The sequence below is a fragment of the Kryptolebias marmoratus genome, linkage group LG19 (assembly GCF_001649575.2).
Source record: "Kryptolebias marmoratus isolate JLee-2015 linkage group LG19, ASM164957v2, whole genome shotgun sequence".
Classification (NCBI taxonomy): domain Eukaryota; kingdom Metazoa; phylum Chordata; class Actinopteri; order Cyprinodontiformes; family Rivulidae; genus Kryptolebias; species Kryptolebias marmoratus.
The window spans coordinates 16342999-16355216 of record NC_051448.1 but is presented as its reverse complement, the minus strand read 5'-3'; the positions used below and the strand labels follow the sequence as shown (position 1 = coordinate 16355216).

Here is a 12218-nt window from a genome sequence, read left to right as displayed (position 1 = left end):
ACTATAAACGTGGATTTATTAATATCGCCCAGGCCGTGCTCATACACTTGGGAAAAGCATACGAATTTCATTCGTCTTCCAGTTTTGTGAATCTTTAGACCATCTCATTTGATTTTGAGTCTTTCACCATTTAACGCTTTCAGGGGAAATGCAAAAAAAAAACCCCTGTTGCTTAGAAACAAGCCCGCTGACAGGATCCAACGATTTCCCCAAACATCTTGAGAGGCCCGTTAGCTTCTTCCATAATAAGGCAGGTGAAAACAACTGTGACCCGGTGCTTCAAATGGCTTGCTGTTAGCCCGAGCATCATGCATTTCCTTCCCAACTCTTCCAAGATCGAGCCAAAGTTGTTTGTGTGTGTATGTGCGTGTGTTTGGGTAATTATTCCCTCGCTTGTGCACCTCAACCGAGCCGCCGATACAAGGCAGAGGAAGCTTCTGGTAGTTCTTGGAGAGAGAAAAAGTAGGTTAAAGTTTTACAGTGCTGCTAATTGAGTCCAGTTGCCGAGGGCCTCGGAGAAGCTTCATGATTGCACAGAAATGCACACAAGAGGGGGAGGCACAGACAGAGAAACACCTTCAAACGCACAACGCCGTGAAGAAACGCTGATTTCTTCGGAGCTACGAGTGCCCTGGATGCATCGACAGCCCTCAAATTAAGCAGCTCGGAGACAGATGAATCAAATGCGTTTCCATTACGGGGCAAATATTCCATCTACCCCCAGTCATAACGACACCGTATAGCAGCATTATGGGGAAATATCAAATTAGGCTGTTTCATTTGGAGGACTGTTGTGCATTGCAAACAGCTTTGGAGATCAATTGAGCTGCTAGGTAATGAGCGGCAGCGGCCCGCTCTAATATACTCAGTAATGTTCTTTTGATTGCTTTGGTTAATCTTGCTCTGCCATGCAGTGGATAGGGTGGGGGGGGGGCTGGTAAACCCCCCTCCCCTCCTGCTGAAGCACACGCATCTGCCCAGGTTGGAGAGGGGGGGGATAAGAAATGGAGAGCGGTGTTAAAAAAAACGAGAAGCAATATGAATCCAACTATTACATCTGGGTAATTCTTGTTCATGTTTTATGCCAATATGAATTCATTAGACTCCACGAGAACCGGCTTTGTGCTGAAGGACTTTCAGTCAGCTTGGTGAAAAATAAGAAGCCCCACATGAATAGAGCATGATGCACAACCTTCAGATGAAGTGTTGCTGATGTGTTTTGACGCTGAAGTGGATGGAATCAGGCACACTGTACCACTCTGACTTCTGAAAGTAAATCCTCGCGCTCTCAAAAGAGGCGAGAGCCACTCCACAACACTTACAGCTGCGGCCATTTAATATGCTCCAGCACTGCTCCATTCCTCTGCACCCCCCTTTGCTCACCTAGAAAATGCTAACAAACCTGTCCGACCACTTTTGCAATATGCTGCACCGCACTCCTGCATGCCACACCATCTGCCACATTTCGCTGTGCAGGGTGAATATTTATCCGCTCGTATCTGTGTTGCTTAGTATTCCGCTACTTTTGCAGGACTGCCCACACTCGGGATGGAAGTCAAATGAGGGGTTAGAGCTGCAGTCGCTGGCTGGGAGCTACGGGACTGGTTTGCTGTTTGGAGGACAGGGTGTAGTTAGGTTTGCTTGACTCTTACCTTTCCACGTGGTCCAGGTTCCCTGACACGCCCAGTCCTCCGATGGTGTACAGTTTGCCGTCGTACACCAGGCTGTTGTGTCTGCAGCGGGCCACGGTCATCCGGGACACCAAATTCCAGTTGTCCAACAGGGACATGTAGCACCACACGTCGGCCACCATTACACCTGACTCAGTGCCACCTGTGATGTGGAAAACAACGGGTAATAAAGCAGGTTAGGCAGAGTAAATATAACTGCTCAAGGCACCATAACCTGTGGACCAAACCTTTCTGTTGTGTTGATTCTGCTGTGAAAAAAGGTTCTGGTGGGAAATTAGGGCTGCAGGACTGAAAGTTGATTGATTGTCAGATCTTTTAAGCTCTAAGCTACCTTTTCAAACTTCTGCCTGAAAACACTTTGGTCTTTAACATCTCAGGTGTGAAGCCAAGCTCACCAACCGCGGCAGAGTTTTAAAACATTCCCCTTATCTTTAACGCGCCGGAGAGCGATTTAAAAAAATATATATTTTGAACAGCTTTATCTGCGATACTTATGTAATACCAGCAGCAGATATTTAATGCATTATAGACTTTTATTTGAGTCGTGTCAGCACCTTCTTTCACAGAATCATGGTCAAAATTACTGTCATGTTTACTATTGTTTTTAAAAAACATGAACATTGTGAACTTGACCATTTGTAGAAGCTTTGTTACATTAACAATTTTGAAGCAAATAACCAGTTGCCAAGTTGACATTTCTTATCTATCTTTTCAGAAGCTAAATTACAGGATGATACTTGCACACAAGAATTCCTTTATATAGTTTTATACAGTACTCCACCTACTCCCCAGCTACATAAAATATATATTTTTCCACCTATGAGAGACTTGGATAACTTGAACTGGCAAAAAAAAAAAAGTTGTTTGCTGCTGTGTTGACTACTCAACCAGCCAGCCAAGAAAACCATGCTTGTTTCAGTTCTCAACAAATCAGGCCTTTTGGCTGCGTCGCCTGACTTGTAACACCAGCCGTGGCTCAGTGACCCCGTGCAGCTCGAGAGGAAGGTTACAGACCAGCGCCTGTTGATTGGCTGGCTTGTACAGCCCTGATTTCCCCGCTGGCTGCGTGACTCCCCGTAGACACGTGCAGACCTGTTCCAAAGCCCAAACACAAATTTACATTTATATGAAAGAAGCGGGAGAGGAAAGGTACGCGCAGGGCAAATCCTGTTGCCGTTCCACAGCGCGATGTGAAGGTCTGAGTAGCGTGCAGGATTCTTGCACAAATGGACTGTGGAGGGAGAAATTCAGTTTACCTCTGAAGGAGTGACTTAAAGGTGTCCCATAGAGGGAGTGCACAGTAGGAGGAAAATAAACTGCAGAAAACTGCAGTAAAATGTAAAGACGGGAAGGGAGTAAAAAGAAAAAAAAACACCTTCAGAGAAAGCAAAGAGAAAAGACACACCGCAGTTTTCCTGAAAGAAAGACATTAAAAGGTGTCTGGAGTGTTTGAGAAAACCTTTCAAAGCAACATGTGGGTAAGTTTGCTGTCCCTTTAAAACTCCCTTTGCATTTTATAGAAAGGTCACAAGAAGGGACCACTGTTCTGCGAAGGGTTCACTCTGCAGAAACCCACAGACAGCTGGAAAAAAATGTGACTCAAATTCCAAACGGAACAAAAGAAACAAGAGGCTTTATGTTTTGCTGTGCGACTCTGAAAACACAAAGCACTTCCTGTCAGAAAAGCAAAGAACCCGAACCTCTTAAAGAGTAACGACCAAATCATGTACAGCTGCTGCCAAAGGTTTACATACACTCACCAAGGGCACGAATGCTCTCATAATGTTGAGCTTTAAATGATTTATTTGAACCGTTTTGTTGCCATGATTATACAACATACATACAGGGTCAAAATTAGACCTAAAAGCTCAAATACTATACTAAGTTTTATACTAGTTTTTTGTTGCCATAATGAAAAGGATTTGTTCGATGTAATTTATTTGGATTAACCGAAACTCATCTGTCACCTTCAGATGAAAAAAAAATTGGTTTAGATGTCCAAGGAGAAGAAGTACATATGGAGGAGCCAAGGTGAAGTTTTCAATCCTAAAAACACTACCAGCTGCCAAACATGGTGGTGTTAGCATCATGCTGTCGTACTGGTGTCTTGCACAAAGTGGATAAAATAATGGAGGAATTTTTAAACTTCACCTCAAGTTAACAGCTGCACAGTTAAAACCCAGACACAGCTGGGTGTTCCAACTGGACAATGACCCCAAACACATGAGAGCTGGTTTCTGATTGGATAAATCAGGCAAACGTTAAGCTTCTAGAAAGTGTCTTCTCAAAGCCCCATTCCTAACCTTGTTAAAAAAAATGTGTGGACTATGCCTAAAAGCCTGGTCTGTGCCAAGAAACCAACCGATTCAAACGAGCTCTATCAGTTCTGCCGAGGAAAGTCAAATATCCAGGCAGGAAAATGTCAGAAGCTTGTTGATGGATACAAAAAGTGTGTGGTCAAGGTTTAACTTGCTAAGGGACGTGGAACCAAACATTAGTGGCAAAACATGTATTTAAGTATAATTTAAAGTTGAAATAAATTCAAACTTATGCACTTAATTCTTATTTTTAAAAATCGTTGAAATTAAGCCACCGCAGACAGGGAACACTTAAAATAAACCAATAAAAGCTCAAAACTGATTTCACATTCATTCTCGTGATAATTATATCTTAAAGTCTGACAGCAACTGCAGCTGTTCTGGAAAGTTTGATGTAAAGTTTGACTAACTGGTTTTGCCAAGATGAAAAAGGAACACGGACACTTGACTTCAGGCAGAGTTCTCCAGCTTTTAAATGTTACTCAAATTCGTATTAGTTTCCTTCTGCTGTTTTATTCATCATAAATAAATGACTCATAAAAACAAGGCTCCATTAGGTCCGCTCTTTGGGGGGGATTGATATTGTTTTCAATTAGGAGGAGTGTGGAGTTTTGTTTTCAGTGTCAACGAGTATCGGCGGGTATTTAGAAGAAGAAAACAACCTTGAATCTGACCAGTTGAGAATAGGAGGAGCAGAGTTCATCTGATATTAGCAGCGTATTAACAGTACAGTGACTGCAGCTATAACTTTCCTTAACTGCAGCACAACACAGTGCTGCGACCTTTCAGCCTCCTCCCGCTCTGTTGCCATTAACAGCCTGCGACAGGAAAGCTCGCAGTAGCACTGCGAGCGCGGGCCATTTAGCTCACCTGACAGGTAGATGTTGTCTCCCGCTGAGATGACGCTGAAGAACTCCCGGTCGTAGAAGGGCAGGCTGGCCAGCGGGTACCACTTACTGTTCTGGGGGTTAAAACATGTGACTACAGTCAGGGAGCGCTGGTTCATCCCAATAGCCTGACGTCCTCCCACCAGAACTATCACCTCTGCTACACCTACAGGACAAATGGGTGGAAAGAGAGAAGAGAAAACGGGTCACAGAGGAAGGTTTCCATCAGTAAATAAGAGCCAGAGTCGGTAAGACAGACAGGGGCAATGCTTTGGAGGGTGTTGTCTGAAATACATTTATTACTAGCAGTTAGAAAATTAAAAACCTAGCATTTCTTGAAGAAATGCATATCGCACACTGGCTTCATTGCCAGAGTATGATCATCTTGTGTTGAAAAATTATGACGTCAGAGGCTTTTTGGATGAATCATGAAACCAAATGCACGATCACATGCGATATCGCCAAATCCTGGTCAGTCTGTTAGCGCTCAAAGTATGTGCTGAAGATTACGAACAGCTACTACCACAACAAATTTTAGCTCAATATCTTTAAAATTGACTAAGTAATAGCCATTTTTGTGTCGGCTTAGACTGATCAGCTGCGATGGATATCTTAAACTGAGCTGACCTCAAAAGTTGATCAGCTGTAGGTGTCAGTTCACTGGTTACTTTCATTACATTTTGACTACTGGTTCATGAGATATTTCACTAACAGACAAACTGGGTTGACTCGAATCGTTAACGGCAAAGTTTTATGCCAAGATGTTAAGCAATGTGCAGTGCTTGGAGTATGTGTTGGGGGTGACTCTCAGCTAATACCACACCAAATATTAGCTCATTATGTAAAGTTATCGTATTAACAGCCATCTTTGTGTTGGGCAAGTTTGACCAGCTGTGGCGGCCATCTTGAATTGGATTTGCTCTGAAAGTTAGTCAGTTGTAGACGTACGTCCAGTGATTTGTCTTTGAATGTTTCATTAAATCCATCCAGTGGTTCAGGCCACACACACAAGGAGCCAGGGACAAAACGCTCGCTGTTTTGAATTCAGCAGGCCTCGGCCGTTCCTGAGTCAATAAACTTGTTGGAAAATGCTGAACGAAATGCAAAGCAGCAAACTTTCCTCGTTTTCACAGAAAACTACGGAGTAAATGGGGGAGTGTAACTCAATTAGAAAGACCAATGTGGCTACTACCCAGCTCTCTCCCTACATATAATTCACTCGACCACACACTCGCAGTAAAACATTCACCTGGTGTGTGTGTGTGTGTGTGTGTGTGAGAGAGAGAGAGAGAGAGGCGATCACCAAATCAATAAGTAAAATAATTTATGTGCATTTGTATGTTAAGGTGGACTTGTGTGATTAGGATGCTTTGGTTCTCAGATCTTGGCTCTGACAGATACAAACTCACAAACACAGCTGGAGAATAAAGACACCAGTGATCTGAAACACACACACACACACAGGTTGGCAGGCCGCCACATGTGTGTCCTCAGGTTCTCGCAGGCTCCAGTGAGCAGGCGAGGCAACGGGACAAAAATGAGCTGTGTGTTTGTAAGCAGCAGGCAGGCAGGCGAGCAGAGGGAGGGAGAGGATAAGGAGAGACAGATACGGTGAGCGTAAAGAGAAGGAGGGATACATAAAAAAAAGAAATGAGAAGGGAGGGAAAGCTAATCTTCATAAACTTCAAACTGAGGCCAACCAACTGCTCGTTCTCCTGACCAGGATGCTCCACAGGCAGCTGGGTTTTTATATAATGTCCGCTTCTTTAGGTTTAAACTATCCTGTTATTTCTTTCGAAGCTCATAAACAGAAAACTGTTTCCTCTCGGTGAAAAAGAGGAGCAAGGACAGAAAAAGGAAAAGATGCAAAAGCTACAATGAGCTTGGCTGAAGCTGAGTGAACAGTCAGAGCGGTGAGCGCTGCTTCAGACATATCGTGGACACACAGCTTAGACTTAGTGGACGGCTTAAAGCAACATGGCTCTTTTCCTCCGGGATTTCAAGAAAGTGTTCCGATACATAGGATGGAAAGAAAACAGATGGCTGAAAGAGAAAATTGTGACAGTGTCCTGCATACAGTCACAACAAAATGTGCAAGATGGAGGCAGACTTGACGCACGCGGAATGATTTTGACTCGTTTCTGTCGCAAGGCCATTTTCACAGCTCAACAGCATCCCAATCCAAACTAGAACCCCAGACCGGGCCCTCAAGACCTCGAACAGATGACATTTGATGTTCAGGTTATAAATGCGGGGGTGTAGTTTTATGGGACAGCAGGAGCTGCAGCAGCTGTGCTTTGACAACAGTAACGGGGGATAAACAGGTTCTTTGTCTTCTCACTTATGGGTCTTTAACCACTCCTACACAAATTTCTATTTCTATTCTTCTTAGGACATTGTGTTGACTTCCGTTCACCTCTGTGGCCTAACCCAGACTCCACACCTGCCCTTCTGCACCACCAGTACACATCTAACCCTAACATAACTGTTGGAGACAAGCTGACGACCCAAAATTGTGACATAATAGGCTTTTTTATTAGTTGATCTGTCTAAATTCAGACTGTTTGCATCCAGTTGACCAGCAAGCCATGTGACTGGACAGTTTTTGAAAATAATGGTCTATTTTCCCGTTAACAACTTGCAGAACTGTATTCTTGGCCACAAACATTATTTCACTGCCCACCTCCGCCCACCGCAACAGAAATAGGACGGGTTTGAAACACTTTGAAATGACTCTTTGTATTTAAGGGAGAAAAAAAAAAACACGATCAAAATTCAAGTGACAAGACTGCGAAAACGTCCCTGCGACTCCACTGAGGACGTTGAGAACATTTCGAGACGCTTTGGACACTCCCTCGCGAACGGCGTTCACTAACCAGTCGTGACCCAGTGAGATAAAATCTTTAGCTCTAAACCAGAAATGACGATCCAAAGCAATAGGACCAAGGAGTTGGTCCCCATAAAGACTACTGGTCCTGAAGAGCTGGGTGATTATAGCAGAAAAGGTCGTCAAAAGCAACAGAGGTACACGCAAACACACTTACAGAAACACACACATCAACTATTTAGTTCACTTATTGTTCTCCCTGGTGGTAAACTTGCTGCTATGCTTCACCATTTTTCAGCTTTATTGGATTTTAAAAGTATGACTATTTTCTTTCAGTAGATTTCTCATCTCCTTTTATCTCACTTTCTCTTATCCGTTTAGTTGTTTTGCTTTGTTGATCTCGACAACATCAATTGGCAGTTTCTTTGTCTATGTCTGAGCCAATAGAGGGGATTTACTTTGTTCCGTCTGAACATCCGTCAGTCAAGTGTCTACCGTTTAATCATTCATATAGGTTATATCGTCTGAGAACCCAACAGTTCCTGATGCCACATGGTTGTTTTTCAGTTCCTAAAATGTGAAAGGAAAAAGGATGATTTTGAAAGAAACTGCAACACAGCCCTTTTCATTGTTGTTTGCTCAATCCCCACAGCATCTAATTAGGCCAACTTAAGCAGCTCACACATGCTGCCTCAACATGCTGCTCTGTTCGTGCCCACGCACATGCAGGTGTTTATTATCACCTTGTGCACATGTGCCCGAATGTTCCCTGCGCTTTCTGCTTGACTGGACACGTCAGAGAGAGTCCACATCTGGGCGCCGAGGCAGCCGCGTGGCTCTGACCCCTGAAGCCCTGGAAACATTCACAGCCTAACACAAACCAACACCGGCCTGTCAGAACGCAGCGGAACACGGGAGGGGCACCGCTGACGGGGAGCCACGGCGTCAGATCAGATGGCTGCGTGACTATGTGTGTGTGTGTGTTTCTCTCAGACAACAAGGCCTCACAGGGACGGCTGTCAGTCAGCGCGAGGTTTGATGGGAGTTAGGTACAGGGATGAAGGGATGGAGGAGACTACGATGGAGAGGAGCGTTTGGGGATGAAGGGATAACCAAGTCTTGACAGCTTCTTTTTTTCCTGACAGGATTTTATACCCACGGCAGTTTGAGGAGAAATTTTCTCCTCCTTCACATGGTTATTGACCTTTTTGGATACTGTTGGCACATGTTTGGTCTGTCTGGAAAAAAAAAACAAAAAACTTGGCAAAAGTTTTATGTACCATTGTATTTTTTTTTTTTGTGAATCCTGACTGTCAAAACTTTTTTTTGTACTTTTGTGATATTGCATTGATTCCTTTTCTATTGTTCAGACATTTACTAACAAAATGTACGAGAAACTATGAGGCCTTGTTTTTTACTATTTATGATAGTTTCTTATACAGATATTTTTATTCTTATAAAAAAAATAAAAAATCTCTTTCCAGTACAGAAGCCACTCTACACCAGTAGGTGGAGATAAAGTTGATAATAACAAAACATCAAATTAAGCAGGAAGAAAATTCTCAGCAAGGCTGAAGCTCATTATTACTTTGACATCATTATTGTTTTGTCTCAAGTCTTTAACCTTTTTAGAACATGACTGAAGTTTATTGACAGAGTTCCAGACATAGAGAAACTGCTAAAATACAACCCCACATGTGATCTGGTTTGTACAGAGCAACTGTAAACGTGCACAAAGAAGGCAACATTACTCAACATTTCTGTTTGTCAAGACTATCTAAATTCAGCATGGTTGAAGAATGCATGTGCAATTTAATTTTGCATTCGGGTATTTAGTAGTGCTAGACTCCTGCTCTTTAATCGCTATAGAAATTAAAGGCCTAGAAATCCTAGAAAGAAAACATATCACTCACTGCCTTTCATGCCAGTTTCAAATTAGGATCACCTCGTGTTCAGAAGTGACAGAGTTATAGATGGAGTTATACTGCAATATTGTGAGATTTTGCGTGGTCTGTTAATGCTTGGATTTTGAGTCGTGTATGGCTCTCAGCTACAACCAGACCAAATTTTAACACCACAACTGTAAAGTTGATGGCATTATAGCCACTTTCTCATTTGCTGAGATTGGTTAGCTGTGACAGTCTTCTTGAATTAGGTTGACTCCATATTGTTGATCCATTGATTACTTTGAGTTTCATTACAATTCATGTAGTTGTTCATGAGATATTTTGCTAACAGACAAACAGGGTCAACTCCAAGAGTTTATGCCAAAGTTTAAACAAAGATCATGTGCAATCCGTAGCTCCCAGAGCATGTGATGGGGATGATTGTCAGCTACTACCACACTAAACTTGAGCTTTATATCTCTAAAACTGACAAAACCAAACCCATATTTGGGTTTGATACAGTTGATTTGCTGTGGAAACCATCTTGAATCGAGTTAACTCCAAAGTAAACCAGTTAAGGATGTACCTCTAATAATGGCCTTGTTGGAGTTTCAGTAACTATTGGTGGTTCATGGGATATTTTACTGACACACAGATAAGCACACACACAGGCAAGTACATCATTTTTTGCCTTTCATGATAACAATAAAACCACACATCCGAGTTTGTATTAATATCCTTACTATGAAACTGTATTATTATTGCTGTAGCCTAACTGTGGCCTTACCCTAAACCTAACCATTACCACCACATGCCTAAGCAAAAAATAATGTCCCATCGTATTAGGACCAGGCTTTGGTCCTCATAAGGACTACTGGTTCCAACAAGGTAGGTGATCAGACCAAAAAAATGTCCTAAAAAGGTAACAAAAACCAGGTACACACATGCACACACACAAAATTGTAATTAAAATGTGTTATTAGCAGGATGCATTTATTTAAACTTGGCTGACTGATTTAATTGTGCTAATAAATCTCTTAACAAGCAGAAATCTGACACCTGTTTGGTTTTATGCAGCCAAGCTGACTATTTATGCATTTGTACTGTGAACACACTCATATGTAGCTGCACTGCCTGTTTTAATTTAATTCTGTTTTTAAGCTACAAGAAGCTGAGGCTCCATCGGTGCTCGTTAGGAAGTTGCTAACTTTGGTCATTTCTGCCCATTTAAAGTGTCATTTTAAAGACGCTTGAAAATGACACTTTAAATGGGCAGAAAGGCTGTAGTGAAGCAGTGTAGAAGTAATCATTAAGTAGTAACAGGAACCACAGTGTGCTTCTCATCCAAAGGCATGGCGATCCTGACAAGTTGAATCAAATGCAACCAAACTTCCATTTGTTTCTTGATAGTATTTTCAAGCTTGAAACTCCAAATCCCTCATAAGAGGTTAATGTGGTAAGCATATGTCTGCCTCAAGCATACATCACACCGTGTTTCACAAGCTACCAAGGTCACGGTAATGCATTTAAAAAGAAGACGGCTGGAATTCTTCTTGACTCTTGAAGACATTTTACTGCTCATTAGCTGTAAACTAGCTGGCAGAGAGTAGCAGGCGTTTAAGCTCATGCAAAGTTATTTACACCTTTATGGTCATGGCTGTCATATGTGATTGGCTGACCCCATTCACCCCACCATCCTGTGGGTGGTTGTCAGCAGCGGGTTGTTTATCCACTCACACCTGATGTGGGATGTTGAAGGAACATGAATCGAGGTGCGCGCGGTGGTGAGGCCACCTTGGCAGAGGTGTCATATGCAGATGACAGGTGATCCCCAACACTGGGTTTAGAGATTTCTTTAGAAATGTTTTCCTCCAGTTTTACAGAGATGGTTTCTTTGCCTTCTTTCTCACAACTCCTTTGTCCGGAATGTTTACAAAACTGTCCGGTTCTTTATCATTTAGACGTGGGTGAAATTTGGAGTCTTGACCCAATGAGCTGGTTCTCCTGCCCTGAAACGTTCACCTGTGGTGCATGGTGTTACATGTGATCAGGAGCAAGTAAAGTGGAAATAATAAAATGAGGCAAAACAGGATTTATTATCAAGCAAAACAGCCAAAAACTGCACTTTTTCAAATCCTTCTTATTTTTTTCATTTAAAATGTATTATGTCAAATTTAATTAAGTGAACTTTGTAAAAAGAAACGATGTGGTTGTTAAATTTGTCAGGGTAGTTATTTTCATTTTGTTCATATAAATATCTGAAAATGTGTCTTGTTTGTGTGCAAAGACAGCACCTACTTAGAGCTGCACAAACAGAAACAAATTTCAATCTTAATCCAAGTTTTGGCTTCCGCACAATAAATGAGCTGATATGGAAAATGCATGCCACTCAATTTCTTGATTCTGCAAGCGCTGGAGGAAATTGTGCATTATGCATTCCAGGGGAAAATACTGCACTCTTCTGTGTCCTTTAGCGGTCAGAGATGTGCACAAAGGTCTTCAGTCGACAGTAACGACTTAGCAGGATAGATCGATTATGATGTTTAGGTCAGTGATGATGACCTTGTGAACCTAAACAAAAAGCCACAGCCTACTCCGAGCACACATAT

General features: G+C 42.4%; 1 protein-coding gene across 3 annotated transcripts in view; it reads right to left on the bottom strand.

Annotated features, from left to right (window-relative positions):
• Nucleotides 1-12218, bottom strand: part of LOC108231789 (kelch-like protein 29) — a 267051-nt gene that overhangs the window by 43696 nt on the left and 211137 nt on the right. For all 3 annotated transcript variants that reach the window (XM_017409072.3, XM_017409074.3, XM_017409073.3), the window contains 2 exons: nt 4880-5062; nt 1653-1833 (listed from right to left, as the gene is read on the bottom strand). In XM_017409072.3, coding sequence (XP_017264561.1) covers nt 1653-1833; nt 4880-5062 — 364 coding nt within the window. The remainder of the gene's footprint in view (nt 1-1652; nt 1834-4879; nt 5063-12218) is intronic.